Consider the following 20,515-nt stretch of genomic DNA (forward strand, 5'->3'; position numbering starts at 1 on the left):
GAGAGCTGGAGAAGGAAGGCAGGGAGGAGGAAGAGGAGGGGGAGGGGGAGGAGGAAGAGGAGGGGGAGGGGAGGAGGAAGAGGAGGGGGAGGGGAGGAAGAGGAGGGGGAGGGGAGGAGGAAGAGGAGGGGAGGGAGGAGGAAGAGGAGGGGAAGGGGAGGAGGAAGAGGGGGAGGGGGAGGAGGGGGAGGGGGAGGAGGAAGAGGAGGGGGAGGGGAGGGGAGGGGGAGGCTAGGGGGAGGGGAGGGGAGGGGGAGGGGGAGGAGGAGGAGGGGTTCACAGTGTGGCTGACCTGTAGGGGAAAAGTATAGTTCTGTGCCGTCTGTTCATGTGCACTGAGTGTGTGTCCAGGTGTGTGAGAATTCACAGGGCCAGGGCTCAGGGGGTGCGGGTGGGAGGAGATGAAACTGTGACCTTGTGTGGAGGCTGCCTGTGAGTATGTGTTTACCAAGGACTGGGGACTGGGGGTGCAGAGAGGTGTGTGTCAGGTGTGTGTAGGCAGAGGGTAAGCATCTGAGTGTTTGTCCATGGCTCCCTGGAGAACAATATGTCCATTCCTGCCTGTGCAGCCCAGAGAGGCCTTTGAGAGCTTGGCAAAAGGCCCAAGGACCAGTGGAACAGGGAAAGGGCTGGACAGTAGGGCCCCAGGGAGGGAGCAATAAAGGGCCTGGGATTAAATTTGTTGAAGAGAAGGCTAAAGGTAAATTAGTAACCGTCTCCTTGTGAAGAAATGAGTTTTAGTCCCAGTGGCTAGGGAGGTAGATTAAAAGAAAATACACTGAAGTTGCACCTAGAGAAATTTAGGTTAAACAAGGAAAAATGATTCTCTTGACTCTGAGGTGTTATTAGCCTCTGGATTCTCTTAAGGGTCAGGAGGAAGGTCTTCAATAATAGGACAAATCTCATCTTAAAGTGGAAAATGAGCAATTCTGCCTGGGAACACTCATACACACCCATTTTTTCATTCATGTATTCATTCCTTCAACAATTATTGGGGTTCTACCCTATGCCAGGCCTTATGGGGCCTATGAAGATTATTAATACATGATCTCTTTGCTCAAAAAGTACCTAGTCCTGTAGGGGAGGTAAAACATGGATAGGAGCCATGGTAATTCAGAAAGCCAGTGATATGTGCCTTTGGAGAAATGCAAGTAGGGCTCTTTGGGAGGATCACTTGCCAGCCTCCCGCAGCCCTGGATCATTTCTGAGGTGGAGGTTGGTGGTGATGTCATGGTGAGCTGAGGCTATGTGTCTCAGGGCTCCTCTCCCCTGATCTGCTGGGGGGAGTGGGGCTGCTGGTTGGTGGGGGTGGAATTGCTCCTCTGGAAGAAGGAGTAGTCACTGGCTCTGTGGTCAGAGGTCAAGTTTCAGTGCGGGGTGGTGGGGGGGTGAAGGGGCTGTTCCTTTCCTGCCTGGAGTGGGGGTGGGCAAAGAAGCCTGAGTCAGGGTGAGAACCAGGGATTGGGTGGGGACAGATCAACATCACTGGGGGAGGGTAGGTGGGGAGTGGGTCATACAAGCATCTCCCCAAACACTGGGGCTGTCACACCATTTCACCCCGCTGTGGGCAGGGCCTGAATTTTGAGTTGTGTTTCCATGAGAGAAATGTAGCTCGGTTGGGGCTGAACCATCATGGTGACGATGATGATTCACTACCATTTTTCTGTTAGTCACTCTGCTGAGAGCTTTACCTGTGTATTATATTTGTTCTTCCATTATTTTAAAAAATATTTATTGAGCACCTATTCAGGGCGAGGCATCTAATGGGTGTTGGAGGATACAGAAGTCAACAAAACAAGTACAGTTTGTGTCCTCCTGGGAGGAGCTAGAAGAGCAGACAGCTAATTATAATGTGATTTGTGGCGTGCTAAGGGGAGTCTAGGTGAGAACCCAGAGGAGGGGACTTAACCCAGCCTCACGGGGAGGGGCATCAGTGAAGATTTCTGGAAGGTCTGAACTGAGGATTTAAGGATAATTAGAAGCATAAAGGAGAGGCCAGTAGTGTTGAAGAGGACAGCGGTCTCCGGTCTCCGCTGAGCTGCAGCATGGGTGTGGGCTGGAGGTGGGAATGTACAGGGCTGGACAGTAGAATGGGTGTGTTTAGAGGCCGGAGGGGTGGGTGCTGAGAAATGCACATCATCAGAGGGCCTTCAATGTCAATGAATAATTTTGGACCTTTCATTAAAGGCAGGGGAAGACATTGAAGGATTTTAAGCAGGGGGATGAGGAGATGAGAGTTGGGTTTTAACTTAGCCGATTTCCTGAGGCTGCAGGGTAGAGAATGGCCTAGGGTTGGAGAAGACTAGTGAGTGAGGCAGGCCAACTCCAGGAGGTTACTGCAGCAGTCACAGCAGAGGCAAGAGTGGCCTGGGGAAGGAGGACCAGTGGGGATGGAAAGAAGAGACTGGATTTCAAAATTGTTTAGTACTCTGACTGTGCAGAGTTGAAGAAGGGGGCGAGGGATCCAGAAAGATGGGCTTCTGGATTCAGCCACCAAGCAAATGGTGTCTGTGGCTAGGATGGGAAATCCAGGAGAAGGGGCTTGACCACCACCACAGAATGTTATTCTCTCCTATTTTACAGATGAGGAAACTGAGGCTAAGAGAGCAAACGTAACTTGCAGAACCTACCTAGCGGGTGGCTGAACTGGGACTTAAAACTTGTGGCAGAAGAAGTCCAAGCTAATTGCTCACCCCATCGTGGAGCTCCCTGGCTTGGTGGCTGACCCTGGGGAAGGGTTCGGCCTGCAGCCAGCATGAACTGTGGTTTTTCTGTAGGTGGAGGCCAGGGCCACAGTGAGGAAGGGAGAGGTCTGGCTTAGGAAGAGGTGCAGGAAGTTCAGCTCTGCAGCAGCCACCTCTCCAAGGCAAATGAAGATCTGGCAGCCACAGAAAGGAACTAAGAAACCCTGAGGCCCAGCCCCTGATCTTGCGCCTTGGGGTTTCTGTCCTGAAGGTCCCCTGACTTTTTTTTTTTTTTGCAGTACGCGGGCCTCTTACTGCTGTGGCCTCTCCCATTGCGGAGCACAGGCTCCAGACGTGCAGGCTCAGCGGCCATGGCTCACGGGCCCAGCCGTTCCGTGGCATGTGGGATCTTCCCGGACAAGGGCACGAACCCACGTCCCCTGCATCGGCAGGCGGACTCTCAACCACTGCGCCACCAGGGAACCCCAAGGTCCCCTGACTTTTTGGAACCTTCTGACAGCCTACCATTTCCTTCCAGCCATAAAGACTACCTACCACAGCCCCCAGGAGAGTATCTGAGAGTTGTATTTTCAAGGCACTTCCATATCTATTAATTCCAGGGAGATTTGTCACCTCTTAGGAAGGCTTGAATATTTTTATACCCTTTGGGGAGAAGAGACAAACTGAAACCGAGAGACTGAAAGTGATGGGCCAGGGTCCCAGGGATCTTGAGAGTAGAAAGCACACCTTATGTGTGTTTAGGTGGCTCATGGTTCTCAGAACATTAGTAGCAGGCCCAGAGGAGCTCAGCCCAAGTTCATGGTTTTGAATTGGCTCTGCATGTACTAGAATCCAGGTCTCTGGACTCCTGGTCAGTCGCCGGGTGTTGAAAATACCCATGTCAAGCATCCCTGGGGATGGGCTGACTGTAGGCCCCATCCTGTATTTTCCCCCAACCCAGCTACCCTCTAAGACTGTGAGCATTGGAATCCCCTGGGGTACTGGTTAGAAATGCAGATTCTAGTTAGTCCTATTAGACTTATTAGGCTGGGAATCTGTGGTGGAGGTGATGGGGGTGGTGTCTTGAATTTGCATTTCAAACTGGCTTCCCCCATAATTCTTAGGCGGCAACACTGCCCTAGGGGATTTGGAGAGAGAAGTTTCTCCAACAAGAATACTGAGGTCTGAGCCAGCCCTGGCTGCGCCTTGAACGGGAGTTGTCCCCCCACCCCCACCCCACGCTGTACTGTTTGGCGACTGTGGCTGGGTTGCCGGGGGAACCAGGCTGTGTAACTTCCTGGCTTGGGTGGTTTTCCCCTCCTTGGTCTTATCTCAGCATCCGCCGCCCAGTCCAGGGCTGTGCTGGTCACGTAGGAGGGGAAGCTGGTGCCAGGTGTGTGGAGACATGTGCAGGGCACCAGAGCGACACTGGCCCAAGGACCTGGGGCGGGCAGGAGGGTGACGAGATTTTGAAGAAGTAGGGGTGGCTGCAGATTTGTTGACGACTTTCTCCTTGGCCTGAGGGTTATCTGCCCAGTGGGAATGTGGCCAGGTGGGGATGTTGAGGAAATGGGGATGTATGACCAGCATGGGGCTGTCTCTGTCACGGCTCTGGAGGTTCATCTCCTCACGCACGCCTCCTCCCGTGGGTGGGGGCACCAGTATCAGAGGGTAATGTTGCCCTTCTGGCCTGTGCCCCCTTGTATTTCCCTCCCTCCCCCATCTAGACGTAGGGCCCCCAGCCAGGCACAAGCATCACCCTGTAGTCCCCACTTCCGCTCCCACCCTAACCATCTTTCTCCCCCAGCTCCACTCCACCCCAACTCTTTCCCTGGTGCTCACTATCTTTCTCCTTGGCCCCAAATTTCTTCTTGTTCCTCAAACTCTCTTCTCCATCCCTGTCCCTTGCCCAGTCTCTCAGGTTGTAGCAGGAAGGCTCTACAGTTTTGAAGAATGGGAAAGAGAGAGAGAGTTTGGAAGAAAGCAGGAAGGCAGCAAATTCCTGGAGTAAAATAATTCATGCATTTAAGTGTTTATTTATCTTTTAAGCCATACTGTGTTTTAGAGAGACTTGAGGCAATTTTGATAGTTCAAGTATTCCAGGAAGAAGGGGGCTGTGAAACAGTCTCTCAGGCATCCTTTGCAACTTAGAGGATTTACAGTCTGACTCCTGGTCGTTTATACGACACTGAGGACAAAAGACATTCTTCCCACCCGCCCCCCGTATCTCCCTGCTCTGTGGGAAGGAAAAGGGAAGAAAATCACCAGGCACTAAGCAAACTGATTTTCCAGCCTGGTCTGCTCTTCCCAGAGCCTCTCTTTTGGGCTATTACCCACTGCCCAGATGAGGAAACAAGGCCCAGGTGGTTAGGCAGTTCACCTAAGGTCTCTCAGCTATAAGTAATGGTGCCAGGGGTCAAAGTCTGTTCGTCTGGCTCCAAAATCAGTCATTACTTTCCTTCTTCACTGCGCTGCCCCAGGAGCACAAGTCATGGGAGAGCACCTCCCAGGCTGCCTTAGATAGAATTGGGGGCTCTGAACAGCCTAGGAAATGATGATTTACTGAGACCTGACGGGCATCCTAGAGTTCCCGTCACAGGCAGGTGTCACCCCTAAGATGGGAGTAGAAGCTGCCCAAGGAGGTGGGTCCAGAGGAAGGAGCTGGGGCCTCTATCCTGGAGAACTGCCAGGATGTGTATATACGGCAAAGGAATTCAAAGAAAACAGGAGAGCAATAGACCCCCACTAACCCACACCTCCATGCACTCAACACAAATTCTTCTATGGGAATGTGGAAGCCCCATCTTTTTGCCCTTTGTCCATGTGGGGCCCTGCTCCCCGCATGCCACATCCAGACTCCACAACTCTGATCCCTGTTCCTAAATGCATATCAGAGAGAGGGAGAGAGAGAGAGAGAGAGAAAGGGAATCAGTCTCCTTTCTCATGCTCTTAGGAGACATGCTCTAGTGAGAGGCCAGAGTTTTCATTTTAACCAAATGGCTCCTCTGGGTCCTGTCTCCCAGGCTCCTCCCATTTAAACGTGCTTGTTCATCACAGAGTCAAAATTCCTATCCCTCCCGCCTCAGCCAACGTGGGGAGCATCTCAGGAGAACAGCAGGGTGAGGCCTGCCTGACCCAGCGCCCCAAGGCCCGGTAGGGTGAGGAGAAGCTGCGGGACCCAGCCCAGCCCCTGGGCTCTGCTCCCAGCTCCGAGGCACCCAGCAACTCTCCGGGATCTGGGCTCCTGGCTCCTGGCCAGCAATCCTGGGTTTACTCTGAGACTTCTCTGGGAGTGGCGACTTGGTAGGAAGCATCAGGCAGCCAGAGGTGGAGTTAGGGTTAGGCGGATAATCTGGACCTGTCCTCTTCCTCAGGCGGCAGCAGCCAGCCTCTTAAACCTCCCTCCCCCGCCACCCGTTGTTCTCATCCCTCGGCTTGCTAGGCAATGAGAATGCTGAAAATGGGGCAGAGCACAGGAGGAAAGTGAAATGAGAGCTTAAGGACTGGGCTAGAAGGAGGAAGCCCCCAAAGGTGCACAGCAAGTAGAAGAGACAGGAAGAAAAGGAAGGGCAGAGGGGAGAAGGTGGAACAGGATGGTGAGGGGAGGAGAGGGCTGAGCGTGGCTGAGGTCGGGAGGTGAGAGCGATGGCAATCCGCCCACACCCACCGGACACGGCTGGGCAATTGAGCTAATCGCTGAGATGGGAAAGGTTGCCTCCCCACTTCTCAGAGGTGGAACTGGGTTTTGTGAGGCCTGAAGCTTATACAATCTTGGAAGCTCCTTTTAAGAAAAACAAAACAAAATTAATGACAGGAGTAAACATTGAACTAGAATAATGTCACAACAAATTATACCTTAAAAAAAAAAAATCTGGCAGGGATTTCCCTAGCGGTCCAGTGGTTAAGACTCCGTGCTTCCACTGCAGGGGGAACGGGTTCCATCCCTGGTTGGGAAACTAAGATCCCACGTGCCGTGCGGTGTGGCAAAAAAATTTAAAAAATAAAAACCTGGCAAATACTATAAACATCATAACATCTGGAAGAGTGACATAAGAATCGTATGAATTCACTGCCTGAAACAAGTCTAAAATAGTTTTCGCCCTTACCTTTTTTTGGGGCAGCTTATTCTTTGTCTCTTCACATGATAAAGATTTTATAATATTACTTTATATGGAGAACAGAATAATAATTCCGTTTTTTTCCTCTGGCATGATTTTGATCAACACTTTTATTATCGATAGATTAGAATGTTTCATTTCACAGCTTCTTGTTGTATCAATTTTTTGATTGTTGTCAAATTTGGGAAAAATCTCTGAAATTTCTCTCTTATATGAGCTGTAGAATTTCAGGAGATTGTCCAGTAATTCATTTTTTTTTTTTTTTTAATTTAGACCGTGCCGGGTCTTAGTTGCAGCACACTGGAGCTTTATTGTGCCATGTGGACTCTTAGCTGCGGCTTGCATGTGGGATCTAGTTGCCTGACCAGAGATGGAAACTGGGCCCCCTGCATTGGGAGTACGGAGTCTTACCCACTGGACCACCAGGGAAGTCCTTCAGTAATTAATCTTAAGTGTTCTTTGAGTTGATGACACTCATTTACCCGATTGTCATAAGTCCTCATTTTAGTGCACTAATGTGAGTTTTATGCAATCTCCATCAGTGTCAATCTTTTATATCAAATCAACGAGAAATTTAATATTTCCCCATATGTTCATACAATTTTCTTCCCCTTGTTAGTTGGATTATTAAACAATCCAAGTGCTTGTTTATTCTGTTCAAAATTTGTCTATTCCTCTTATTGAATTACCTTTTCTGGTAATCTGAAAATTTTTGTTTCAATTTGCTTCTCAATTTCAAAACAATTTCTACTGATTCATGGCTCATTTTTATTATTTGTGTTTCATAAACCCATTAATATATTTTATTGAAATATAATTGACATATAACATTGTATTAGTTTCAGGTGTACAATACAATGATTCAATATTTGTATATATTGTGAAATGATCACCACAATAATTTATCACCACACAGTTTTTTCCTTATGATGAAAACTTTTAAGATCTACTCTCTTAGCAACTTTCAAATATACAATACAATATTACTAACTACAGTCACCATGCTGTACATTATATCCCCAGGACTTTTAAATTAAATTTAATTAATTAATTAATTATTTTTTTGATATTTTGGCCATGCTGCATGGCATATGGCATCTTAGTTCCCCATCCAGGGATTGAACCTGCACCCCCTGCAGTGGAAACACGGAGTCTTAACCACCGGACTGCCAGGGAAGTCGCGGGATTTATTTATTTTATAACTAGAAGTTTGTACTTTTTGACCCCCTGCCCTGCCTCTGGCAATCACCAGTCTGTTCTCTGTACCTATGTGTTCTTTTTTTAGATTCCACATATAAGTGATACCACACAGTATTTGTCTTCCTCTATTTGACTTATTTTACTTAGCATAATGCCCTCAAGGGCCATCCATGTTGCTGCAAATAGAAAGATTTCAGTCTTTTTCATGACTAAATAATATTCCATTGTATATATACACCACATTTCCTTTATCCATTGATGGACATTTAGATTCCTTCCATGTCTTGGCTATTGCTGCAGTGAATATGGGGTGCATATATCTTTTTGAGTAGTGTTTTTGTTTCTTTTGAATAAATACCCAGAAGTGGAGTTGCTGGATCATATGGTAGTTCTATTTTTAACTTTTTTGAGGACACTTCATACTGTTTTCCATAGAGACTGCACCAGTTTACATTCCCACCAACAGTGCACAGGGATTCCCCTCTCTCCACATCCTCGCTAACACTTGTTATTTCCTGTCTTTTTGATAATAGCCATTCTAACAGTTATGAGGTGATAGCTCATTGTGGTTTTGATTTGCATTTTCCTGATGATTAGTGACATTGAGCATCTTTTCATGTACCTGTTGGCTGTATGTATGTCTTCTCTGGAAAAATCTCTATTCAGATCCTCTACCCATTTTTCAATTTTTTTTTTGGCTGTTGAGTTGTATGAGTTCTTTACACACTTTGAATATTTACCCTTATCAGAGATATGATTTGCAAATATTTTCTCCCATTTGGTAGGTTGCCTTTTCCTTTTGTTGATGGTTTCCTTTGCTGTGTGGAATAAACCCATTAATTTTTCAGTAAATTTTCCATCCTTTAATACATACTTGTAAAGTTGACAAAAGAAGAAAATGTACTCTTTCTTTCTGGCTGCGTTGGGTCTTCGTTGCTGCGTGCGAGTTTTCTCTGGTTGTGGCGAGCGGGGTCTACTCTTCGTTGCGGAGCGCGGGCTTCTCATTGCGGTAGCTTCTCTTGTTGCAGAGCACGGGCTCTATGTGTGCGGACTTCCGTAGTTGTGGCTTGTGGGCTCTAGGTGCTCAGGCTGCAGTAGTTGTGGCTCACGGGCTCAGTAGTTGTGGCGCACAGGCTTAGTTGCTCCGCGGCATGTGGGATCTTCCTGGACCAGGGCTCAAACCTGTGTCCCCTGCATTGGCAGGTGGATTCTTAACCACTGCGCCACCAGGGAAGTCTGTATTATTTAAATTTTTTTTTTTTTTTTTTTCTGTACGCGGGCCTCTCACTGTTGTGGCCTCTCCCGTTGCGGAGCACAGGCTCCGGACGCACAGGCTCAGCGGCCATGACTCACAGGCCTAGCCGCTCCGCAGCATGTGGGATCTTCCCGGACCGGGGCACGAACCCGCGTCCCCTGCATCGGCAGGCGGACTGTCTACCACTGTGCCACCAGAGAAGCCCTGTATTATTTAATTTTTAAAGACACTTTCCAAAAGCAGTTTAGAAAGGCATATGTAAGTTGTTTCAACTTTTTGAGAATATATTATAGATCATTAAAATATCAGTGTTAAGTAGCAAGGTGTGGGAGGCAGAACAGTGCACTACCTCCCCTCCTGCGAATGCCCACCTCTTAATTCCCAGAACTGTGAATATTTACCTACAGGCAAAAGGGACTCTGCAGATATGGTTCGATTAGGGACCCTGAGATGGGTAGGTTACCTTGTATTATCCAGGTGGACCCAACCTAATCACAAGTCTAAAACTCAGGGAACCTTTCCCAGAACGAGATGCGACTAGGGTGGAGTGCTCAGAGAGATGCAATGTTACTGGATTTTTAAAAAAATTTTTTAAAATTAATTTATTTATTTAGCTGCACCACGTTTCAGTTGCGGCATGTGGGATCTTCGTTGCTGTGAGCGGGATCTTCGTTGCAGCATGGGAGATCTATATCCCTGATCAGGATGTAACCCAGGCCCCCTGCATTGGGAGAGCGGAGTCTTAACCACTGGACCACCAGGGAAATCCCACAATGTTACTGGCTTTAAAGATGGAGGAAGGGGGTCATAAGCCAAGGAACATGAGTGGCCTCTAGAAACTAGATAAAGGATTCAGCCTAGAACCTTAGTAAGGAATGCAACCCTGCCGACATCTGGTTTTTACCCAGTAAGACCCTTGTTGAACTCCAGAATTGTAAGCTAATAACTTTATGTTGTTTTAAACCACTAAGTTTGTGGTTAAGTTGCTGCAACAGTGGTAGAAAACGAATACACAAGGCTTGAATAGTTTTCAAATGGAAAGACCATCTCATTATACCTAGAAAAATCCAAGTAAGCATGTGTGTTTAAAATTATCTAGAAGTCGAAAAGAAAACCTATCACTGTTGGAAAAACAGAAGTAGTCCATGAGTTTAGGTCCTTTGAAGGCAGCTTTTTTTCTCTGATGAGATGCATACTGTGTTTATAATTACATATGTTGCATCACTGGGTCTCTTCCAGGCCAGAGAGAACTTCAGTTTGACCAGGTCTTGGTGAGAACAGAACACTCACAGTTTTACATAACAGAGGCTTAGAACCTTTTCACAGAGGGACTTCTGGCTTTGTTCATTTCAAACCTTGTTTTTCCTCCACTTTGCAAATACTCTTGGCGTGAGCAGCGTAGCACATATTCCCATGGAGATTATGGCCAGTCCCTCCTGTCCTGACATCAGGTGAGGCGGCATAGTGGCTTGGTGGAAGGAGTGTTCCAGGCAGCTGTTCCTCCACCCGGACAGCTGGCAGTAACTTAACTATCTGTGTAAGTGGTGGAGAACCACACAAACCTGTTTCATTAAATGTATGTAAATGTAAAATGTATGCTTAGTTCAGCTTACTTTTTTTTTGGCTGTGCCGTGCAGCATGCAGGATTTTAGTTCCCTGACGAGGAATCAAACCTGTACCCTGTGCAGTAGAAGCGCGGAGTCCTAACCACTGGACCACCAGGAAATTCCCTCAACTTACTTTTTCAAGGGGCTCAGGCAAATGGGAGGCCTGAAGTTTAAGCACTGATAGCTTTGAGGTAAATTCGAACAAAAGCCTGGGAAGCAATTCCCTTACCCTGCATTTGGTCATCCCCCTCCTTTCTGCCTCAACCTCACACCTTTCCTTCAGAGAGGCAGCCTGAGTTGAGAAAAGAACACTAACTTTTGAGTTTGGACAGTTATCTCTCTTGGTCTCAGTTTTTTCTTTGGTGATGGGGATAATAACTACCGCATAGAGATGTGGCTGTGAGAACTGGGTGGAAAACATAGGGGAAGCATCCAATCCACAGGGGACTGGTTACTTCATCTTCCCTCCTCTCTGGGTTGCAACGAAGAGGCTGGGGAAAGAACGGTGCCAGAACAGAAAAGCCCTTCCCTCACTCTCAAGCCGGGAGGATCGTGCCAGCACCTGTATGGTAGCTACCCTGGCTTCTCCCTCCCTCTGATCCCACCTCCAACACTTTCTGCCCACCCCACCCCCTAACTTGTCCTTCTGAGGATCCCAAAGGAGATAAGGCTGGAAAATCCAGAGAAGGAATGTGAAGCTTGCCGGAGTTAAGCCCTTTTAAAAACAACTGGAGGTGACCTGGTCTCCCTTCCCCCACTCCCCTGGAGCTTGTAAACAGCCCTCAACCACCCTAGCTCTGCAGCCCATCCTTCAGCCCTGAGTATGTCGGAGGAGGCAGTGACTGGCTTTACAACACAAAAGTCAGGTTGGAGTAAGCCCCAGAAAGGTGGGCTGTGGAGAGAGGTTTGGGTGTGGGAAAGTAGCTCAGAACCGAAGTCACCACTTCTTTTTGGTCTAAGAGTTCAGTTTATCAGCACTGGAGAAAAAAACAAAAGGACTTGGTCTTGTGGGAAGGCTTTGTGAGGCTTGGAGCAGGCACAGCTGTGGGGTAAGTCCAATCTTGTCCCTGCAGGTTGGGAGGTATAGGTGCCAAACCAAATTGGGAAAATCATAAAACTCCTAAAAAGCTTTCCAGAACAGTACATACAAACTGGGAAGCATTAAAAGGCAGGTTCCCTAAAGCCAGGTCCATAGATTTCGATTCAGATACTCTAGTAGGGTCTACATTTCATTTTTAATAAACTCTCCCAGGCGATTCGGAGCTGGAGGTCTGAGGCCCACATTTTAAGGAAATGCTCCTGAAACTACATACACATCCTCACGGCTGGAAGTTCTTTCTTTGGTCTAACCAGACTCTCTGCTGCTGTGAAACTTGCTTCGTCTGATCCTGATTGCTTCTCTGCAGACTAAATTCTCATCAGCGTTTGGCTTGGCCCCTCACAAGCACTGGGGCAACGGTTACCATGGTAACCTAGATGGGGTGTAGGGGAAAAACCGTGACCCTGGGCCTGGCTCCTGGAGTGGCTGCCAGCAAGTCAGACCCCCTGGGCCAATGCTAGGACCTTGACGGTTTGGGTCCTAACCCAAGAGTTCAGCCAAAGCTAAGTGAAGAGCGGGGCGCGCCAGGGCGGGACAGTCTTTCAGAGCCAAAGTTCCCGCTCGAGCGCCGGCGGGAACGGTCAGAGGGTGGGGTTCGTGTTCCTAAAGCCACAGCACGCTGCGTCTACCAGCCAGAGCGGATCAGAGCGGAGGGGCGGGGCCGGGGCCGGGAGGGGGCGGGGCCCGGGCCGGAGAATGCCGGCTCTTGGTTACTACGGTAACGCGTCAACACCTAGCGTCAGTGGTGCAGTAGGTGGCGGAGGCGGTGGAGGCGCGGAGTTAGAGAGTGCGGCTGAGATGGTGAGGTCCCGGGTGTGGAGCAGAACCTCGGATGGGGGCCTCATGTGTCCTCAATTGGGTTGGGGTTCTAATCTGGGAAAGTGGGCATCTGGGAGACTGACAGAAGTTGGGTCTGGGGTCAGGAAGGCCCAGGAGCGGGGATGACACCCCTGGAAGAGGCAAGGGAAGTCCTGAGGGGGGTCCAAAAGAGAAATTAGGGGTGGGGTCGATAGCGATTGGAAATGTGATCTGGTGCTGAGCAGAGGAGGTGGAGAGAAGGGCTGTCCCAACCTTCTTCCCCCTCCCATCGGTCTGGGGCCTCCATGGGCTGGGGATTGTGGGATGTGATGTGGGAAAACCATTGGTGAGGAGGCCAGATAACAGGTTATGGTACGCGTTCTGCCTCTGACCAGCAGGGTGACAATGTGTAAGTCACCTAATGTCCTGAGCCTAAGTTTTGTCTTGTTACTGGGGCTCTGGGTCACTCATAGGTACTCAACAAACATTTGCGAATGAATGAATGAATGAATGAATGCAGAGGATACCAGATTTGAAAGTCCCTGGAGAGGGATTGGGACTGTCTAGCAGGCCTGGGGTTCCCCAGGATGGAGAGGACAAGGGTCATGAGGGTTGAAAGGGCAGCAGGCCTGGGAGGAGGTATGAAGGTGATGTCTGGGATCCCATGAGGAGGGTGTGGTCCCTGAGGAATAAGTGAGAGGGGCAGAGGATAGGTGTTGGAGCCTTGGGTTACTGGAAATAACCTTAGAATTTCTGGGTGCACACCCAGTGGCAAAGGAGTCTCTGATGTACCTGTGGACGCACTTCATGTTCAGAGGTCACACTGCTTTTCTGGGACTCAGTGGTTCAAATTCAGGGTCCCCAAGTCAGGATTTCAAGAAGAGCCTTGTTAATTATAAAAGAAACAAATCTCCCACAAAGAGCATTTATGCATTTTACGATGCATATTTATCTCCAGCTTTCCTGGGTGATTTACAGGCCCAGTGCTGTGTGTCTGTCTCTGAGGGCCTAGCGTCACACTTGGCATCTAAGGGCACACAGTAAATGTTATTTCTCTTTTTCTCCTGTTTCAAAAATGTCATATTTCCAAGTCCAAATTAGTCACTGAGTTGCACCTGGGCTAGACTTGTGGGCTTTGGCTCATGCAAATCAGGGACTCCCCACTCAAGGGCCACTCAGGGAGGGGCTTTGGTCTGTTGACTGAGCCCTTCTGAAGTCCCTTGGACAGGACTGGGCATATGAGCACCTTTGAGAAGCAATGGGTCAAGTTAATGATCTCTGCCTTTCTGTGAGACCAAGAGTGTGTGTGTGTGTGTGTGTGTGTGTGTGTGTGTGTATGGGTGTGTGTGTATGGGTGTGTGTGTGTGTGTGTATGGTGCTACTTACTAGCTTTTGAGAGTGTTTGGAGGAGTGGGGAGAGGTGATAGTTGCGGGGAGGGTCACAATTAGGCAGACCTCCAGGATTCTTACAAAAACAATGAATAACATCCCCCAGAAGGAGGGACAGGGCCTCAGTACTGAGTAGGATGTCATCTTCAAATGGTACTCCACAGATGGGCAACCCAGTCTTATTTGAGGAAAGAGGTGACCTGAATGTATCACTCAGTGGAAGGTAAGGTACCTGGTTCATGGGCATCCCCACCTTCTTAGTAACCAAAGTCTAAAGAAAGCAGGAAGAATCAGGCTAAGAGCTCAAAGCCTGAATTTGCCAGCCTGCGGTGAACCTATATGCAAAAGAGACGCTAGGTCCCAGGTGGAGAGGACATCCAGGAAAGGACAAGCCTTTGTCTTTGTTCAGTTGACAGGTGTTACAGTTACGTCATGGAAATTCCACACTGCCCTGTTCCAGCCCCGTTCGAGATCTGTCTTCTTGGATTTGAGCTGAACATCCTGGATCTCGGGACATCTGGCACTGCAGCTTTTTTTTTTTTTTTTGCGGTACGCAGGCCTCTCTCACTGTTGTGGCCTCTCCCGTTGCGGAGCACAGGCTCCGGACGCGCAGGCTCAGCAGCCACGGCTCACGGGCCCAGCCGCTCCGCGGCACATGGGATCTTCTCGGACCGGGGCACGAACCTGTGTCCCCTGCATCGGCAGGTGGACTCTCAAACACTGCGCCACCAGGGAAGCCCGGCACTGCAGCTTTTTAAGGGCTGCACTCTCTGTGTTCAGAGTCAGGGCACCAGGTCCACTGCTTTGTTTTGTAGTCAAATAAAAATAGTTCTCCCCTCCCCCTGCCCCAGTCATAAAGAGAGTTACCTACTCAGTGCAGAACATTATTCAATACAAGAAACACCTAAGATGCTAATACTCACATGAAATTACTGTTAAACATTCTTGTGAACTTTCTTTTAGTAACACATTCTGGATGAATACCCTTCATATGAACATTTTTACTGCTGTACTTCCATGTTTCTTATAATCTGCTTTCTTTAACACTTAATATGGGGACTTCCCTGGTGGTCCAGTGGTTAAGAATCGGTTTTGCAATGCAGGGGTTGCCGGTTCAATCCCTGGTTGGGGAACTAAGATCCCACATGCCGTGGGGCAACTAAGCTCGTGTGCCACAATTAGTGAGCCCGCGTGCCACAAGGAAAGATCCCACATGTGGCAACTAAGACCCAACGCAACCAATAAATAAATATTAAACAACAAAAAGAATTGAAAGCAGGGACTAGAACATATATATAAGCTTAATATGTTAGGGAGATCATCCTGTATCTATAATGGAGTGAAAATCATCTTCTGAATGACCAGTTAATCTTTCTGCATCAGTCTCTCCCAGAGCCCCCAGCAATGGCTGAATTCTTGTAAACCTGGGATGGAATGGTATTTGAAGAGACAGGGAGTCAGCTAGGTCACCAAAAGGAAAATATCAAGGCAGAGCTGGCATCTTTTTCTGTCCCAGTCCTCGTCTTTGCCGATCATCCTTGTCTCCTCAGCGGTCTTTCCTTACCTTCAAGAGCTGCCTTGGGAATTCCTTGGTGGTGCAGTGGTTGAGAATCTGCCTGCCAATGCAGGGGACACGGTTTTGAGCCCCGGTCTGGGAAGATCCCACATGCTGTGGAGCAACTAAGCCCGTGTGCCGCAACTACTGAGCCTGTGCTCTAGAGCCGCGAGCCACAACTACTGAGCCCGTGTGCCACAACTACTGAAGCCCGCGTGCCTAGAGCCCGTGCTCTGCAGCAAGAGAAGCCATTGCAATGAGAAGCCCGCACACTGCAAGAAAGAGTAGCCCCTGCTCGCCACAACTAGAGAAAGCCTGCGTGCAGCAGTGAAGACCCAGTGCAGCCAAAAATAAATTAAAAAAATAAATAAATAAAATAAACCTGCCTTCCCCCAGGGAAGACTAGCCGGCTTCTCTCTAGGTACGGCTCAGCTTCTTGGGGATATTTATTTGGTCATGCAAGAAATAAAACCAGCCCTTCACCTCCTGAAAGAACCTCTTGGCTATTGCCTCTAGCCCAGAGGGATCTAACTTCCCATTTTTACTTGGTTCTTCATTTTTTTCTAGTACTTTTACACAGTGACCTCCTTAATCCTTCTTGTTGCTTTTGGCAAAACTGGTTATTCTAACCCTGGTGTAAGGCTTGTGGCTTCAAAGTCAGCATTTCCCCAATAAGGTTTTTCAGCCACCCAACCCCAGAGCTCAAGGCTTCCTTCTGCTCTGCCCAGTGGCCGCTTTACTGTGGTCGTTATCTGTTTTCCTTCCTATGTTCTGACTTCGAGGCTCAGGCAGTCGAGTATCTCTTGTGCGACTTCCTTTTGATCTGGGTATCAAGAGCATAGGAGAGAAGCGATGCAGTCCCAGCCCTGGAGGAACCTACAGTCTGGTGGACACCCAAGGCCAAGGGAAAAGCTTGTAGGAGCCCTTGAAAAGAAACAGGAAAACAAATGCAAAACAACAATAATGCTTTCCACCTGTGCTCCGAAGCCCTTTCTCATACATTATTTTCCACAGTGCAGAGCACATCCGTGATATGGAAAATGTGGAGTGGTGGCATACTCGGGAAAGGCTTCCATCTCAATCTGGTCTGCAGCCCCCAAGAGGTCGTCTTGTTTGACTTCATTCATTCATTCTTCCTCAAATACATATCGAGCTCCTACTACGTGCCAGGCACCTCTCCCCTTAGTTGTCTACAGAATTCACACCATCTCTCATGTTCCATTGCCCTCCATCTTTTCTGCTTATTCCCAATGCTCTGCCTCAATCCCACCTATAGTGGTTTCTATTCATTTCCTCTTATTCTATTTTTGGTGGAAAGGGGAGCTGTTGCTCCCCAGTTACCATATAATAACCCTTCAGAGTCTGTTATTAGGCATCTTTGGGGCTGCTGTATTTACCTTTTAATAAAGCCGAGTTTCTCTGCTCTACTATATGGGAGCTGACCGAGGCTGTAAAGGGAGGCGCCCTCTGTAGGCCTCTTGCTGGCTGTGCCAGGCTGGGAGGGAAAGGGTGCACACAGCAGTGCTCGTTGTATGGAACAGAGCCAGCTGGAGGATAATTGCCCGATTTAGTGTGAAAACCTGATTCAGGTGGAACAGGTGCTGCCGGGGTGGGAGGGTGTCTGTGTGGTCACGGCAGATCAGAGAGAACTTTCAAAACACACTGTCCAGTGTTTAGTGACCTGGAATGCATCTCCCTGTCCACCGTGTCCTCTTGACAGCTGCTCATTCCCAGGCTTGGTAGACCTGACCTGTCCAGTCCACTCCCCCTGGGTGTCCCAGATCAGAGAACTGCGGGAGATGTGGGCTCCTCCAGAGTGAGATTTGAGTCAGCTTTAGATTAAGCCTGGAGTTGTCCGGCAGTCCTCACAGAAACTGCGTCCTGGAGATAGACTTCTCCTCTTGGGTGTGAGCTGAAGCTGGACTGACCTTGGGGAAAGGAGGTTGCATCAGTCAGGGTTTTTGGTTATAAGCAACAGAGCCAGAACTCGAATTTAAGGAGAAGGGAATGTATGGAGAGGATTTTGGAGCACGCACAGACTTCACACCAACGCTGGGCAAGTAGGCTTGGAAAATAAGAACAAAGGAGGCACTGCAGCCAGAACCTAGGCCTAAATCACAATCCAGAAATGGTCTGGCAAAGACCCTCGATGTACTGTTGCACCTCCAGCACCGGCAGCTTTATTGTGGGCAGTTGCCATTGGTACCCTTATCAGCATTGCCCCAGACACGGGGTGTGGCTGCCTCTGTCAGAAGGGGTTTCCATGTTCTCCTTCTTGCATCACTAGTTCCCTATTTATTGTCAGGCTTGGGGCATCTGATGGCTCAGCCTAGGGGTCCTTTGCCCAGGCTTGGAAGACAAACATCTGGTGTTTTCAGCTTCTACATTCAGGGATGATCCTTGTCACTCTCACCTCATGAGATGGGGAACTCCCCCAATCTAGAAAGTACTGGATGGTTAAAAGCTGACTAATGCACATTAAAGGGGTCCTGGGAGTGAAAGAGCATCATGGTGGATGCTCTGAACCGGTCTGCCTAACTGTAGCTGGCAGCTGTTACAAAACTGAAGTTTATCAGGCACCAACCACCCGCCAGCAGTGGGCGAAGTGCTTTTCCATCCTGAGTGCCCTCAGGTCCCCACCACAACTTTGTGAGATGGTGGGGACATGAAGGAGGGCAAATAGTAGTGTCAGTTATGAAGGGGGTTTGGCACTCGGGCTGAGGAGTTTGGAGGCGAAGAGGACACTGCACATATCTGGGCAGGAAAGCCCACGTGGCCTCACAAGACTGTGCTTGTGGAAAACTAGAACCGAGCTGACACTGAGGTCATCCTCCTGCCGTCCTGTGTCCTTTCTCCTTCCTTCTCTGCCGCACGGCGTCTTGGCCGTCTTTAGCTGGGGAGCCTCAGGAGTCCTTCTCACTGAGCTGGTGTGCCCGCCTCTGCTCCTGTGGGGTGTCCCCTACGTTTCAGGGCTTACCCAGGGGCTTTCCCACATGCCCATCCAACGTCCCCCCAGCACGGGCTGGCGAAGTGTCTACCTTGCCTGGGGTCCAGATGGCACTCAGTACTGATGACCCCAACTCTCTGCCTCTCCCTGCAGCCGTTAAGCACAGCCGGCGTCCTGAGCTCCTCCTCTACCACTTCCAACAGGTTAAGGAATAGGCCTTGCTATCGGACCAAAGCCCTGAACTCCGAGGTGGATGAGAGCCTCTTCGGAGCTATCAAGGTAACCCTCACCCAGCCCCTCCAGGGAGCGGCCACTTGGAGGCAGTGACCCAAACTAGCATTGCTCAGGACAAAGCTAGCTCTGGGCAGGCCACCCCCTCCCAGGTAATTCTCAGACTGAAGACCGGGAGGGGTTCTGAGGCTCGAGTGCACGAGCTCGGACGCCTAGTGGAGCCCAAGCAAACAGGGCACCTGGCTTCCTCCACCATGAAATCCTTAGGTCTTCACAGCATTTAAAAATCTGTTATAACGTTGAAGGGAGTCTCAGCTGCAGAGCACTCAACATTCGCTCTTTGCTCAGTGAGCGCCCTGTGATGGAAATGTTTGAGGGCCACTGGCCCAAGCTTGCAGATACAGACCAACATAATTCCCCCTCCATCGGAGAACAGCATCAGAGTGAAAAAACACAAAATCAGCCTTCTTTCCCGGTTGCTCAGCTAAAACAGTTACTTTCGGCTTCCCTGGTGGCGCAGTGGTTGGGGGTCCGCCTGCTGATGCAGGGGACATGGGTTCGTGCCCCGGTCCGGGAGGATCCCACATGCCGCGGAACGGCTGGGCCCGTGAGCCACAGCCGCTGAGCCTGCGCATCCGGAGCCTGTGCTCCGCAACGGGAGAGGCCACAACAGTGAGGGGCCCGCGTACCGCAAAAAAAAAAAAAAAAAAAAATACAGTTACTTTGCTTTGGGAAACAGGCAGGTGTTTGTTTGCAAATGTCATCCCATCTAAGAGGCTGACGACTAGAGAAGGACAGCCAGAGTGTAACTTGGAATAACCTTGGTACACGTGATGTTCAGACGGTAAGAAGGAAGAGAGGCAAGGAGAGAAAGAGGATGAGACATGGAGAGAAGGGTGGTGAGAGATTGAGAGAGGAGAGGGACGCTGCCTGTATGTTATCTATGAAAGTTGTTAGAGTAAATGCTAAGAGCTCTCAACACAAGGAAAATGGTTTTCTCTATTTCTTTAATTTTGCATCTATATGAGATGGTGGGTGTTCCCTAAACTTATGGTGATAATCACTTCATGATGGATGTAAATCAGATCAATATGCTGTACACATATACAGTGCTGTATGTCAACTATGTCTCAAGAAAACTGGAAGAAAAAAAGAAAAAGAAAAAGAAGCAGAGAAAAGCGAAAAAGAAGAAAGATACCAGTGGTGGTGTGAATCCTAGTGTGAATAGCTCTGGCTGCAGGCACACTGGGGAGACGAGAGTTGATGTCTACCCCTGCCCCTCACTCTCCTCACTGCGGACAAGAAAGGACTTTCCAGAGTGTTCCAGATGGGCATCTTTATCCATTTAGAAGATGCCCACTCTGTAGCAGTTTCCTATGGACAAGGGAAAGGATCAAAGCAATGCAATTTCACTTGCAGACATGTCGTTTATTTGTTTTGAGTCCATGGGGAGTCTTCTAGTTAAAGATAGATATCTTCTAGTGAAGATAGATTTGGAAATGGCCGAGTTCTCCAAACAGAGTCTTGCTGACTTTCAAGAGTGTGCAGGCAAAGTAATGCCTATTCCTGGCCTGTTCTTTGGCCTTTTTGCTGGGTGAGAGTCCCGGAAGTCTCCCAGCCGGCAGTAGGGGG

General features: G+C 49.1%; 1 protein-coding gene across 1 annotated transcript in view; it reads left to right on the forward strand.

The window, feature by feature from the left end:
- The first annotated feature begins 251 nt into the window (after positions 1-251).
- The window catches only part of CFAP45 (cilia and flagella associated protein 45), a 41,138-nt gene continuing 20,874 nt past the window's right edge, over positions 252-20,515 (forward strand). The window contains exon 1 of the mRNA XM_089913033.1: positions 252-18,931. Coding sequence (XP_089769159.1) covers positions 18,776-18,931 — 156 coding nt within the window. The 5' untranslated portion in view covers positions 252-18,775. The remainder of the gene's footprint in view (positions 18,932-20,515) is intronic.

The sequence above is a fragment of the Delphinapterus leucas genome, chromosome 1 (assembly GCF_059928025.1).
Source record: "Delphinapterus leucas isolate spDelLeu-1000000601 "Yukka" chromosome 1, BTC_Dleu_Yukka2, whole genome shotgun sequence".
Classification (NCBI taxonomy): Eukaryota; Metazoa; Chordata; class Mammalia; order Artiodactyla; family Monodontidae; genus Delphinapterus; species Delphinapterus leucas.